At 36.3% G+C, this 15,849-nt stretch overlaps 1 protein-coding gene across 1 annotated transcript in view; it reads left to right on the forward strand.

Annotated features, from left to right (window-relative positions):
- Window positions 1-15,849, forward strand: part of LOC109047350 (tetratricopeptide repeat protein 27-like) — an 80,711-nt gene that overhangs the window by 12,161 nt on the left and 52,701 nt on the right. The window contains exons 6-9 of the mRNA XM_042773959.1: window positions 7,612-7,776; window positions 8,027-8,166; window positions 10,887-10,999; window positions 13,279-13,345. Of these exons, the coding sequence (XP_042629893.1) occupies window positions 7,612-7,776; window positions 8,027-8,166; window positions 10,887-10,999; window positions 13,279-13,345 (485 nt within the window). The remainder of the gene's footprint in view (window positions 1-7,611; window positions 7,777-8,026; window positions 8,167-10,886; window positions 11,000-13,278; window positions 13,346-15,849) is intronic.

Raw genomic sequence — 15,849 nt, forward strand, 5'->3', positions numbered from 1 at the left:
TGATCTCAGTTTGGTTTGTCTCAGGTCTGAATGATTTTTGTTTTAAATGCACGATATAGCATTTATAGGAATAAAAATCATGGATTTCAGTACAGTTTTGAAATACAAAAATATAATGGCAAAGCAGTCAGCATCAGCACTGTCAGGTTTTTTTTGGGGGGGCGTGTATCTATTGGAATATAATTTTTAAACTGAATTCAAACTGTGGTGTTTTTTTTTTTTTTTTTTTTTTTTTTTTTTTTTTAATTGGGGAAAAAAAAATCCTTGGGGGAAATTGGAATTAGAAATGTGTAACAGGATTTCAGACCCCAGCACTGCTTCAGATTTCTTCACAGCTGCTGAAGGCACATGCCAGCGACGTGAGCTGCTCTTTAGCGGAGAGATGACACAGCTGTCAGCTCTTATTAAGTGGGTCATTTTTAAGAAAGCTGATGTCAACTCAGGGGCGACATGGAGATTCAGGCTGTGTGTGTGTTTATTTCTCTGCGGTGACAGTGTTAGTATGAGCTGATGATGTCAGCACTTAATGTTTGTGTGTGAAATAGAGATGCAGTGACACGAGAAAAGTGGAGTAACTTAAAGGTTTCACAATGCTTGTGATCGGAGTGTGTTGGATCAGATTTTGCTTTCTGCAGACCAAACCTCCTCACAATGATAGTAAAATGTGAACATTGTGAAAAAGTGAATGTACATTATGGGACCCTCCCAGCGGTTCCCATGATAACCACTTCCAGCAGGATTAACAAGAGAAGAGCTTGACCTTATGAACTTAAACATAATACATAGTATACATAGAAGAAACCTGCTTTATTGTGCCAATTTTGGGATATTTCAGTGTGCCATTGAAAATCCTTTAAAGTGTGCATTTCCCCTTTGGGCTAATTCATTACTTCTGTTCATTTGTTGTTCGTTTCAGAAGGATTTGGATTTTTAGGAACAGGATTTCACACTCATCAGGATTATGTCACCTCTAACATAACATGACATGACACCCTTGTGTCAGACGGCCCTCCTTCAACCCTCACACACAGTCAGATTCAATGACTGTGTGTGATCTCTCCATATGGATATGTATATAAATTTACACATGTTATAAAAGATGGGCTCAGTCAGATCTTTTTGGTTTGCTTACCTGTTTTTTGATTTCTGTTGCAAATAAACCTTGTTCTTTTGAACGTTTTATTCATCAAATAACCCTTACAAATGTATACATTTCCACAAACATATTAACCAGCATACCTGTTTTCAAAATTGATCAAAATAAGAAATGTTTCTTAAGCACCAAATCAGATATTAACCAGCATACCTGTTTTCAAAATTGATCAAAATAAGAAATGTTTCTTAAGCACCAAATCAGCATATTAGACATATATAATTATTCAATAAATTATTATATTTTTAACATACGAAATGATTATTTATAATTATTAGGTAATGAGTATCTATATTATTATGGTATTTTAAAAAAGCACCAGAGTTTTTGCAAAGGTAATTCTGTATAATTATTGAAATCTGATAATATATGGTATTTTATAAAAGCACCATGCAAAGGTCATCTGTATAATTATTCAGGAATTCAGAATCTAAAGGGGACAGATCAAGAGTTTTTAAGAAAACAAAACCAAAATTTTATAGGAGAATAATTATTTGATGCAAGCAGAGACCAATTGTACTGTAAAGCAGCTCTAAATAAACAATAGTGTCATTGTTAACGGTGTAAAGATCCTCATTTATGAAATGACTTCAGTTTATCTGTAAAGCAGCTCTGTAGAAAACAGCAATGACATCGTCCAGCTCAGTTCAGTTCTCATCCAGTAGTGTCTGTGCGGTCAAGTCAGTAATATTGCTGAATATTAAGTGTCCCCAAGCAAAATAGAGGCGACAGTGTCCAGAACCCAGACTCATTCTGAATATTCATTCAGTTTCTTCTGCTTGAAGGTTGGTATACATAAGTTGGCCACAGGGGCTGTGCAGAGGACAAAGCTTTATGTTGCCGATAGGCTGCTCAGTTTATATTTATTAATTCAAGGTTGAAAATACTATGAATTGCATTGTATTAAACCATTCAACATCTTGATGAAATTAAAAGGTCTGAGCATCAAACATAAGCACTTTCCTTTTAATACTTTGTGTGAACCGAAACATGAAGCATTCATGGTAGATGCCCTTGAAGTGGTGTCTGAGGGTGAAAAAAGCCAGTCAAAGATTGCATTGCTTTAGTGGCAGGATATAGACCCGTTCCTCTGAAGAGTTTTGGATGTTAATGTGGGTTCACCAGGGAATCACAGACCAAATGATGAGCTCTGCAGCAAAGCAGCATCTTAATTGGGTTCCTGTGCCTTTGGAATGAGTTTCCTGTGCTGCCTTTTAATCAGACACGCATCAGATACACCCCAGTATAGATAATCATTAGAGATGTTAAGATGCAATATTTACAAGAGGATACAGGCGATAATTCTGTCTTGTATTAGTGAGTGGATCTGCTTCAAAAGATCCTAACATCATGCCTGTCTCTCATGGCACGCTGGGCTGAATTTGCAGAATGATGTTATATTTGTGAAGCTTTCAAAGCTGGAATAACACCTCGCTGAGGTGTGTTCTCAGTTGCACTATTGACTGCCAAAAGCATTCACTGTCCTTCACAGAGAGTTGTGGGGAATTAGGGGATTGCCATGGATTCATTTCAGCCGACCATTTTAATTGGAAATAACATTAAGTTGAATATCTGGACATGGACTTTATACCATACACAAGTAGTGTAGGACTAACAATTTTTAAGGTTTCCATGTCTTTGTTTATTCTTCATTTTCAAGTATAGCTTACGCCTGTGGTTTTCAAGTTATGAGAAGCCATATTTTTGAGGGAAATTGAAATCATGTCTGCCAAATCTAACCTGGCATATAGATTATATATTCTGGAACCTGTGAAGTTTCTGTTCCGTTTGCATACAAATATGTTTTTGCATGTATACATTCGCTACATTTCAGTGGCTGAATGCAAGATTTTATATGAATAATGGCTATTTTGAACTGTTCCTGAAATGGCCTGCCTTATTGAGCTTTTTTGTGTGTGTGTTCAACAGGAAGACAAAATTAGCATGAGGGTGAGTAGATTGCAAAAGTGTAATTTTGGATGAATTCCTTCATTACAGCAATGTGTTTAAAAAAAAAAAAAAATTTAAAGTGATTTTCTCTGTTATGGATTTTTGCAATTTCAAGTTTAATTTGCCTTTCATTATAAACAAGACATTAAAAAGTACACATACCATCTTTTTAAATAGTGTTTTTCATTATTTAGCAGAAGCATTGGCAAAGTTGAAAGAAAATGGCAAAAAGCTCATTTTACTTTGGGAAAAGGTTTTGCAACAATTTGGTTGCAATTATTCAAAATGATCAGGTTCCAAAATCTGACAAAAGTATTGATTAGCTTTCATAAAAGGTGTCTTATTTTCTAGTCTTGAAGAGTGCTTGAAAAAGTAAAAAAGAACTACTGCCTTGTGAAACCCATCAGCTAAAATTCAGGGGCAAATGTATTTTTGTGTTTTGAAAGAGCAACTCTCTAAACCTGAATGACTTGAATGTCTGAAGAGTTGTAAAATTAGCATTGATTAACTGCTAGTTGTTCATGGATTACTAACACTGTGAAGCAGACTGTATCGATCAGCAGGAACAAACAATATCTAATATTCCCTTCACAAATAACCGCAGTCTTACAAACAAGATGAATTCCTCTCAAACTGCTTGAATGTGATCTGTAAGGTTTGCCTTGCTTAGCTTTGTAAAATCCAGTTGAATAAAGCAGTTTAATTTAAGTCTTGTAAAGAGATTTGATAACTTTATCTGATGAACAGATTTAATCTAGGCTTTTATTTACGTCTAAACAATGATGCACACACAAACATGAAACATCACGTATAGTAAACATGGAAGGTCAAACATGCATGTGTTATGCACAAGCGGAAATGAAGTTTGTTCTGGCATGTTTACCATATGTGATGCATTCTGTTTATGTTTATATGTGAATAAAATCCTAAATTAAATCTTTTCGTTAGATAAAGTGATTGTATCTCTTCACAAGACTTGGATTATACAGCTGGATTCATTTTATGACATCTTTATGATCTTTTTGCATCTTGCTTACCTGGACTTCCGATAGAGGGACAGACACTGCTCAGGTTTCATTAAAAATATCTTAACTTTTGTTTCGAAGATTAATCTTAAAGTCTTATGGGTTTGGAACAACTTGATGGTGGGTAAATGACAGAATCATTCATTTTTGGTTGAACTATCCCTTTAATTTTCAACAAAGTTTGCTTAGTTGACTTCAAATTCATATTTTGGCGTGTTTTTGGAAAAAAAATAAATCACCATAGAGCTTGTCTGAGTCAAAAAGATGATATAGTTACTCTGTAACTGCTTTGTTTGATCAGGAAACCCATCTTTACATGGCTGTTTTGCCCTTCATGCATACACCAATGTATAACCATACCTACACACACACATTCTTTTAGCCTCCAGGCATCAATTTGCTGCAGGAATGGCTACATCTAAACAATCAACACACCTGCCTCTGAAATCCTCTGGACTGTTAAATTCATTACTCAAACAGCTATACAGGTTTGCTTTGTCCTTAATCTAGCTGGCTGAGCTGAGTGTGGAAAGGAATATCTGAAATCTCTGGTTTGCAATTGCTTTCCAAGTCTGAGCAGCATGGGTGGCTTGTGGACTGGTTCAGTGGGATCAGAGCCTGGGACCTCAAGCAGGGTCAACCTAGAAATAAATGACCAGACTTATAAAATTTTAATTTTTGTGCTTGAATGCATGTGAGTGTATGTTGCCACCTGTGAAATAAAGTGATATGTGTTCATGACCCCTTTTAAGCAGTAACACGTTATTTCAGCTTTGTAGTTGTACTAGCTGTGGTACGTTGTCTCTTTTGCAATGTGTAACTCTTATGCAACTTCATATCAAATCCCTGCATTTCAGCCTGGGCCCGATGGGCCCCAACTTATTGTCCCGCCAGCAGCATCATGTATGGTGCATGCCGTCAGCGCAACTGAACAGTTCTGCGTTCAAATGCATGCAATAGGCTTAAGCTTGCCGAAAAGCATCTGCAAAAGTAATTACCATAAATGTGTCAGGATGAAAAAGGAGATATTTGAATTATTCACTAATAAATATTGTTTTCTGAGTCAGTGTTGCAAGGATGAAGTTGCCGATCCTGACTAGCCACCTCTTCATTAGACGCACCTTTAGAGAGAAGTGCATCTTTACGGATTATGATTATAATGAAAGCGTTTTTAATTTGTTTTATTTTTGTTAAGTAGTAATTTAAAGCTTTCTGTAGATATATTTATCATGTATGTGAGGCATGTAGGCTATTCGCTGAATTTCGGTTCATTTTTGTGAAGCACTTCTGTTCAAGACCGAGACAGCAGAAAGCGCATCATGTTTGTTTTCTTTATTTTATAAAAGCACAACGTTTTGTTGATATTGTGAGTGCACACAAATAAAAGTAGAATTATGAATGATGTATTACTCTTATGAGCAAAATGATGGCGTATCCACTGGAAAAAAATGCAAGTGATCGCACTGGTGCCTCCGTGTCCTGCAAAGTGCGCTTTAGCTTCCACTCTCCGCACAAACTGTTGGATATAGTGCACAATTATCTAGGTTTAGCGTTTAAACATTGTTATAGGCTTGAACTGTTTTATGTCTATAGATTTTATTTTAGGCCAGTTGTGAAGATTTGAGAAGGCTAAATTGATGAATATGTCTACCCTAGCAGTCATTACTTACTCATGCACTCACAGGACACTGAGTTCTTTTGCATTTCAAAAAATGAAAATGGTCAGAAACGGAGAAAGGATTTCACAGAACCAAGAGGTCATATTTCACTTCAAGAGCTGCACTCAGGCTTAACCACGAGATGAGATTTCAATAGGGTTTATGTTTCGAGCAAATTTGTCGGAGCAGTTTTTTCTTATTTATCACTGACTTTGAAGTCAATGGTGCATTTTATGAGTTGGTAAATAATAAAGGTGAATTATTTTTTTTAATCAGCGTTTACATTCAGTGAGTTACATGGGTGAGTGGAAACTGGTTCAGGCCTTTCATCATTGTGGTTAGTAAATGTCAAGCCTGTACTGGGATTTCACTGGTCCACTGAAGATTTTAACGCAGGTGACTGCTTTCATGAAGGCATCTGTAAGTAACAGATTTGGTAGTGGTTTTTAATATTCTGTAGCAAATGTTTAAGGGTATTCAGTATGGCTGTCAATCAATTAAAAAATTCTTTGTTGCATGATGTGTTGATGTGTTGATTTTATTTAATTTAGCCACTACTTTGTGATAGAGTATTTGTACTGGTTAAATTGATGTTAAGTGTTGCTTAAATGATTTAAAAAGGTCAAGTTATCCAGAGTTTCATTCTGATACTGAGAGTTGTCAGTATACAATTACTGTTGTTGTTGTTGTTATTATTTAATGATGATGATAATAATACTGTAATTAATTGCACTTAACAAACATAAATACAATTACACAATTATAATAATTGTCTAATAATGATATTAATAAAAAAAGTACTACTACTTAGTAATAATAATTAAATAAATAAAATGCATAATCAGTTGTTTGACATGTCCAACTAACCAAAAACAATATAATCTCCTATCTGTACCCAATTAGTCATTTTTTTTCACTTTCTAGAATAAAACCTTAAACACAGTTGATTTTTTTTTTTTTTTCCCCTCTTAACGTGCGAGAAGAGATACTTGCATTCATAGCATTTGATGACATTTAAAGATGTGACATTCAAAGCAGGCAGCATGTATGATGAATTCAAAATTAGAATTTCAGCTATTTTAGTCAGCATATACTTGAGGCTCTCTGTGATATTTTTATGACTGCTTTTCCCGCAGCTTTCTGTTTTTGTTAACATGAGGTAATCGCTGTTTGTGTCGCATCGCTTTGTGAAAGGTAAGAAATAAGCGGTTCTCTTAGTTCTGCACAAACAAATACATGTGCGTGACTCGCTCATAAATGATCTGGAGCTGTTAGTATATGCGAGGAAAGGTGCTGTTTTCCCATGCTAAGTGAGCTTTAATCTGCAGTGAGGGGACTTTAAAACACTCAGATCCTCACACAGATCACGCTGAAGGTCACAGTGAGCTTTATGAAGGGCCTTTAGCATTCACATTTTCATACATACAATATTGGTGAAAGTGAATGTGCAGCTATGGACCGAGAGAAAGAATTTAAATTGACCCTTTATTTATTCAGTTATGTTTTCTTCCTTCCCCTTTCCATTTTTCTTCTTTTCTTCCTTTTTTGTTATTCCTTCCTTCCTTCCTTATTTTCCTTCTTCCTCCTTGCCATATACTAACGATAGTGATATAATATGGGAAATACGTTTATTCCCTTGCAGTGCAACCTCATACTGTATCTGTGATTATCAGAATTATTATCCATCTTTAAATGTGCAATGCATTATACAACCATTTAGCATTGTCCACTGGAGATATGTGGCAGTATAATAAATTCTGAATATATAGATGAATGTGTAAAATGTAGATGTTGTCACTCATGGACTGATACTCTGTTTCTGTAGTGTGTAAATGTGAGGAGCTCTTCACCAACAACACGCACAGGAACCTGGCCATTCAGTTCCACCTGGAGTGCAGTTATACCTGCCTGACCTACTACGAGTATCGCAGGGCCAAAGAACACCTGCAGACGGCACGCAGTCTGTCAGGAATTGATGTTAACATGATAGGTAAGAAATATGATGTAATGTCAAGAAAAAAGATTGTTCTGTGCAGGTGATTGAAGGATGGATAAACAGCAATGCGTGACTGAAGTAACTGGAAGATGAAATGAATGAATTAAAGAAAATATGGATTGCCCAGTGGTATGAATGGGTATAGAATTGATGGAATGCATGAATGATTAAATAACGGTTTCTCTCTCTCTCTCTCTCTCTCTCTCTCTCTCTCTCTCTCTCTCTCTCTCTCTCTCTCTCTCAGGTGCTTTAGGGAAGAGAACTCGCTTTCAGGAGAACTTTTTGGCTCAACTCATCTTAGATGTCAAACGGAAGGACAATTCACCTGTTCCCAATTCTGAGAGTCTCTCCCTCATAGCAACACCTCAAGAACTCTTACCAAAGGTACGTGGAGGGTCTTAAATGATCTTCATGTCATGACAATGGCAGGTGAATTGAGAGGAATCATAGATGAATTTATTTAATTTTTAATGTTAGCTTTTTTTCAGTTTATTTTTAATTTATTTTTATTTTTTTGTATTTTGTTTAAATGTATTTGTTCTGTTAAAATGAAATTATTTAGCTGTTGTCACCAGAGCATCATATGCAAGATGAGTATATGTTATGAGTATATATCTTTTCGCATTTGAATCTTGCTTGACTTACGTGAGCGATGGTCATTTCTACATTTTCTACTCTTATTTGGCACGTGACGAGTGAGCATTTTGGCCCCTGGTTTATTTGGTTCCTTCTTTTTTGTTTTTCATTTTTTGTGTGGCTCATATTTGGCCTATAACTTTATCTTAAAAATTAAAACTTTCATATATTTTAGATTCATTGCACACCAACTGAAATATTTCAGGTCTTTTATTGTTTTAATACTGATGATTTTGGCATACAGCTCATGAAAACCCAAAATTCCTATCTCAAAAAATTAGCATATCATGAAAAGGTTCTCTAAACGAGCTATTAACCTAATCATCTGAATCAACTAATTAACTCTAAACACCTGCAAAAGATTCCTGAGGCTTTTAAAAACTCCCAGCCTGGTTCATTACTCAAAAACCGCAATCATGGGTAAGAGGTTTAACCCAGAAGGCCATCATTGACACCCTCAAGCGAGAGGGTAAGACACAGAAAGAAATTTCTGAACGAATAGGCTGTTCCCAGAGTGCTGTATCAAGGCACCTCAGTGGGAAGTCTGTGAAGCGCCTGACCTGGGCTACAGAGAAGCAGCACTGGACTGTTGCTCAGTGGTCCAAAGTACTTTTTTCGGATGAAAGCAAATTTTGCATGTCATTCGGAAATCAAGGTGCCAGAGTCTGGAGGAAGACTGGGGAGAAGGAAATGCCAAAATGCCTGAAGTCCAGTGTCAAGTACCCACAGTCAGTGATGGTCTGGGGTGCCATGTCAGCTGCTGGTGTTGGTCCACTGTGTTTTATCAAGGGCAGGGTCAATGCAGCTAGCTATCAGGAGATTTTGGAGCACTTCATGCTTCCATCTGCTGAAAAGCTTTATGGAGATGAAGATTTCGTTTTTCAGCACGACCTGGCACCTGCTCACAGTGCCAAAACCACTGGTAAATGGTTTACTGACCATGGTATTACTGTGCTCAATTGGCCTGCCAACTCTCCTGACCTGAACCCCATAGAGAATCTGTGGGATATTGTGAAGAGAAAGTTGAGAGACGCAAGACCCAACACTCTGGATGAGCTTAAGGCCGCTATCGAAGCATCCTGGGCCTCCATAACACCTCAGCAGTGCCACAGGCTGATTGCCTCTGCAAAAGGATTCCCGACCAAGTATTGAGTGCATAACTGAACATAATTATTTGAAGGTTGACTTTTTTTGTATTAAAAACACTTTTCTTTTATTGGTCGGATGAAATATGCTAATTTTTTGAGATAGGAATTTTTTGTCCCTACTCAGGGAACCATGGTTACATTCGTAACCTGAGACAATAAAAGACCTGAAATATTTCAGTTGGTGTGCAATGAATCTAAAATATATGAAAGTTTAATTTTTATCATTACATTATGGAAAATAATGAACTTTTTCACAATATGCTAATTTTTTGAGAAGGACCTGTAAATACCCCTCACAGTCCCTGTGGGGGCAAGAATGGTGCAGTACTTATCCCATCCATCATTTATTCATTTATTCTTGTGCTGACAGCAGACGTGACATTGAGCTGCAGTGAAGGTCGTGAAAAATAAATGTTATGCACATTTCCATCTGTCCCATTCTTTCCCGTCTTCCTCACACTGTCTCTTTCCTCTCATCATCAGGCAGTTGCTTTACTTTTATTGCACTTTTGGGCAGCGGTTGAGTTTTATCTGGTGTTCGGCTGTTTTCTGCAGTGGCATTGCTCTGTCTGGTGTTATCTGCTTTGGCTGCAAAAATGACAAATTGGGGACAGACAAAGATTTTATGGAAAATTCCCGGACCTTATCTCTGTTTTCCCTTAGCTGGCCTCATTTTGTGTGTTGTGGCCCTAAAAAGTGCATTAAATAATTTTTTCCAGGATGGCTTGAGTTTTCGGATTAAATGCGATAAGATGAGTATTGCTTATAAACTCTGAGCTGATAGCACTCCAGTGGGTCTTGGTTGTTGTCGTTTGTCTTTATGTGAAGGATTTTCAGGTAGAGTATCGTGCATGAGAGCTGGCAGACTTCATTTCATGGGAATTGAATTTGAATGTCAACAAATTAGATTTTAAATAGGCTAAAGCAGAGGAACATGTTCATTTGCATATGCCCCACCCCAGCTAATAAGTATCAGTGCTGACTATGATTGATTTCTTGATGCATGAACTAGCATCGTGTTCTCATTTGAGGTAATATTTCAGGAAATAACCCTTCTAAAAGGATTATATTAAGCTAAGTGTTTGTTTTATGACACTTTAATAATGTGAAGTTAAGAGGATAGACAATGTTATAAATGCTGCTCATAATACAGTAAAAAAAATGTCATGTTGCTATGACTTGGTTTTAAATCGTTGACTTTTTCTCTCCTTTTACACTTATCTTAACTGTGATCTATATTTGTCATACACTTTTTAAGGTTTTTTTTTTGGGATCTGCTCTGATTCTCATGCCTGTGTCTGTCTGTGTGTGTGTTTATAGGATCATCAGTTGAGTGATGATACAGTCCTGAACCAGATTAACCTGGCAGAACCATCTGAACATGAACTTCCAGACCTCAACGCTGAGGAACAGGCGCTTATACTGGCCACTTGGTGAGTGTCTGAATCGATATGGATAGGTCCTGTTTTAATGGTGGCTGGAGTAATGGGATGGACACCAGTACCTAGGTACTCTGAAGTGACAACAGTGATCGGTCATGAAGCGCACTAATTGCGTCTTGACTGTCTTTTTGACTCTAGAACATTTCATACAGATTGAAATGCAATAATGACTATACACAGATACACAAAAGATGCCTCTGTTTTATTTATTGTTGTTTTTTTTTTTTTGTTTTTTTTTTATTGCCTGCAGCTGCATTTTTGACTGTTCCTTGCGGTCCAATTCACCAGACAGCCATTTTTATAAATATTTGCTCATGGTGACTTTCACTGTGGACTCAGTGCATCAGCACTCAATACTAAGACATTTCTCCTTCCTAAAGATTAATTCTGTATTATAATGTAATGTTTAATATTTATATATTATCTATTTGAGTAAAATCTTCATTTTTATTATTATTATTATTATTTTTTTTTAATATATTTACTTTTTTAACATCTGTAAAATGAAGTGATAATGGTTTGCAACAATGCAAAAGCTGAGACTTGATGCAATGGATAGATATGTCCATCCAATACATAGACCAACAATTAAAAAAACTGATTAAAATGGTGCAGAAATTCCCCAACCCCACATACTCAAGTAGACAACTAATAACTGCAAAACAGTGATTGTGTGCTGCTCTTTATTTTAGATATTTAAATCACTATTCCTTCAGTTCAGTTTTATTAAAACCATATTTTACATTTATTTTAATTTAATCCACATATGAATTTGCAAAGATGTTGCTATGAAGGTAAAAATGTAACTTTTATGGAAGTTTTAAATCTTGCAGAGGAATTGCATATACTGCCACTTTTAAAAGTTAAATGAAACACATCCCATTTTTGCCACAAGTGTGTGTGTGTGTATGTCTCTTGGTTTGTGACACTTTATTATAGACTGTTTTAAGAGTCTACCTTGTGTATGTGAGATTGAACATACTTCTGAAAATCAGGTTGTCAAAGCCCAAGCCAAACCGTTTTACGAGTATGACTTCAACAGGTCCTCTGGCTGAAATGTGCTTCAATTCATAGAGCCAAAAATGCAAGGAAAAATTGTCCCCTCTTTGTCTCCTCATCCTTGAGATTAGTTTTAGTAGCTGTAGTATTTTAGTTCTTGACTTTTAAAGCTGTAGCTCACATTAATCATGTTGGGGATGTGTAAATCATTGTTATTGATGAGAGACTTTGAAGTGCTGCATCAGGCCTTCTTCTTGCAGAATGTTTTTGTGCCCAAGTGCAGATTGATAGCTGTCTTCTCCATCCTGAATAAAAAAAAGCGTATGGTCATCCACCCCCATCTCAGCCTGGCAGGAGGTGTGGGGTTCTCCTACACTGATCTCTAATTAGCTTTGTACCAGCCTGTGCACCCTGTTTGTTGTAGAAAGGTCGTAATCCTGCCCGACTGGCTGCTAGGAGACAAATTGCAGGCGTGGAATAATTAGCAAGGCGTAATTATGCAGGCCAGGGACCTTAATTGGGCTGCGTGATGGTTGAAGGTGAATTATGGACCCTCATTGGTGCAGTCGAGCAAAACCGCACGTACGGTTTAATGGCATTCTGTTGGAATGCAAACAGCCCGCCGTACATTTACTAGATCTGGCTAACGTAAAGAACTGTGACTCAAATGAGAAATTCAGACAGTTAGAATTTGAGGAAAGTAGCTGAAGGTACCTAGAATATTGAATTATGGTAATAGGATTAAATAAATGAACGTCTGAGTGAGGGTTGAGATTTGCAACCTCATATTTTATCCTTTTGACCATCTGTGACAACTGTTTTAGTGCCTCAACTGCAATAGACCGGGTGAATTTCATGAGATGTGAGGATCGTAACCCAAATGAAACAAAAAAAGAAAAAGAGCTACAGTATTTTGCATAGAGAAAAGGAAGCCTATGTTTAAGATCTGTCTTTCTGTCATAGTACTTTGTTGAGCTTGGTTTTCATTCATTTCTTTTAGTAAATGAACCACAAATTACTGAGAGAATATTCAAAGTAAAAATTCGATTTTTATGTCTTACAGTAATAATTTGTCATTATGCAAAAAATCATAATGGAAGGATTATTTATTCGTTTTTTATTCTTTTGGTTGTGGATTGAAATATGACCACTTTTTTTTTTTTAATTAAAATTTTTTAATGAGCATTTGTGTCCTTGACCTGTGAACTAAAAGAAACTCTGCTGCTTTTAAGTGCTGATTTTTTTATTGATTGTGATTTGTTGCTTTGCAGCATAGACTTTCAGAAGAATAATCCAGTTCATAAGTTAAATGACGAGGAGCTCCTGGCCTTCACAACGGTAAGACGCACGTTTTTCTGTCTTTCTCTCACAGCCACAGTGCAGTTGACACATCTCTTATCAGTACACGCAGTTGTATTTACAGACTGCCAGACGGGGTGTATGTAAACAGGTCTTTACCATTTGGTGACAGTTTTGCACCTAGAATGTGTCCGTTTATACTAACAAACACAAACCAATGAAATGGTCTGTCGCTTCTGTTGTTCTGCTAGGAATATATAAAATAAATGAGGTGTCATGAGCTTATCATTTATGCTGTATTGGTCAAATCTAGCACTTATACAGTAAGTTTATATACCCCTTGCAAAATCTTTATTTTTAAATAAAAGCATAAGTTACAAATAATTAATAAATGCTTTGATTTATTTGACAGATATTTAAATATATTCCACATAACAAACGTAAATCAATTTTATTGTGTGTAAAAAATTTTTACATACAACTTGTTTATGTAGAATTTGGGATATTGCAAATGAAAGGCAAATAAATTGTCCACAATGGGAAAACTGTATGTAGTGGATGCAAAAGTGCATAACCATCCTTGAAAGTGATTATTTTGATCTCTTAAACACATGGGATGGAAACACTGCTTTTATTTACAATTTCAATATTTTGATTTTAATGATTTTTTTTTTTTTTTTTGTATAAATTAAATTTGTAACTTGGGTGCAAGCAACTAATCATTGGTTGTAGTCTTTCGCAACAGTTGGGTATGAGTCTCTGGTTTATCTCAAAGTCCTGTAAATTATTTAATTTTTCAACATTCACTGCACATTTGAAATCGTCCCCACACTTTTGAAAAGTTTGAGCAATTTGGACAATTGAGGAGTCTGTACATAACAAAGCTGTGTCAGTCATTAATTTGTGAGAAGACAACACACAATATTAAGAACCAAGAGCCAAAATTTAACCAAAGACCCAAATTGATTATTTTTTAGGATATATGCAAATATCATATTACATTTTTTTTTTTCTAGGCAAAAAAGAAAACATTAAAAACTCCAAACGGATTCTGCAGGGGTATGTAAACTTATGAGCTTAAGTCTTTTTGACCTCTGTATGCTGTTGAAGATTTGACTTTGTAATGGCAAAATAATAAATCTCCTTCTTTCTGACATGTCAGCATATTTTTAAGTGTAGCGGTTTTTGACTGCTTGGGTGAGAATGATAGACAGATTGAAAACTGCCTGTTTCCTTTCAGCTCATTCACTCAAAACTCCCGTTACAGAAGAGTGAAAAGCCATCAGAACCCTAAACACCTGGTCAGTTATGAGAAGAGTATAACTCACTTACTGAAATTGAGCTAGTGAAGACACTTCTCTTCCAGCAGGCCAAATTATCACCCTCAATTATCTTTAAGCCACTTCCTGTTATTTAATTAGTTCAGTGTTTCAGCCACAGCCACACACAAACAATTTAGAAAGTTACCCTGAGGGTCACTTCTTTGAATCTGTAGAAAGCATCCCACCATTAAAATGTGGAAACAACGATGTGGTTATTCTTATTAGCAAACACCCTCAACTAAAGCACTGCATATGTTCTGCTTAATCGATATGTACCCGTGTACTGCAAATGAAACCCTGCGGCAGAGACGTGCCTGTAAGGACAGTCATGGGCTCAAAGCGACACTGTCTACATCTGTTGTGAACATCATTTTTAACCAGCAGCAAATTAGCATACAAAGAGTTTTTAAATCAGCAACCTGTGCCCACCCACAGCCTCAATTATTTATAGTCTGTTATTGCAGAGGACAGTTGTGTGTGATTTATGTCCGTTTCCAAATGTCTCTGACAGTAAAATCAACCACTTCAGAATCACAGCTGGGTTTCTCGCTCTATTGTGGAGGTGCCATGTTAAAGCGCTTGTATTTTAAACTAATATTCTTTGTTGTTTATGCATGTCTGTAGTCAAGTAATTTGAAGAAAGTGTCTATAATAGCCATAGAAAACATGTCTTGTTTAAAAAAAAAAAAAGTTGGCAAGTTATGCCATGTCAAGGGGTGAGCTCAGTCAATGTGTAAAATGTGAAAATTTACCTTTTTCAAGTAAAATATGAACATAAATGAGAAACAACTGTTTACTAATGCATTTCCCCATTCCCAAGTTTTATCTTACTGAATTTTTTTTAGTATTTTCCTTTACTGGCCAGTAAAATGTTTTCATTCATTTCTATTTCCTTTCACTCCAGACCACCAGAGGCAGTGCCGAAAGCACTAGTTGAAAGTCCCTCGTGACTCATGCTGTGTCTTGAGCTATAATAACACATCATCTCAACCTCTTTCTCATTCTCGCTTGATTGAATCGTATGTGACAATATTTTGTGCAGCTTGCTGCTGAAGAGTTCTTCACTATTTCTTCGAGCTGTTTCGTCATTGCCTACATCGCTATCAGTTACTGATATGATCAGAGATATATTTCAGAAACATCACGTTTTGTGGAGGCTTCGATCTTCTGGGTGCCTGCAAGTTTGAATGCCTTGGTAGATATGCACTCATAAGCCCTGGT

Source organism: Cyprinus carpio, chromosome A17 (assembly GCF_018340385.1).
Source record: "Cyprinus carpio isolate SPL01 chromosome A17, ASM1834038v1, whole genome shotgun sequence".
Classification (NCBI taxonomy): Eukaryota; Metazoa; Chordata; class Actinopteri; order Cypriniformes; family Cyprinidae; genus Cyprinus; species Cyprinus carpio.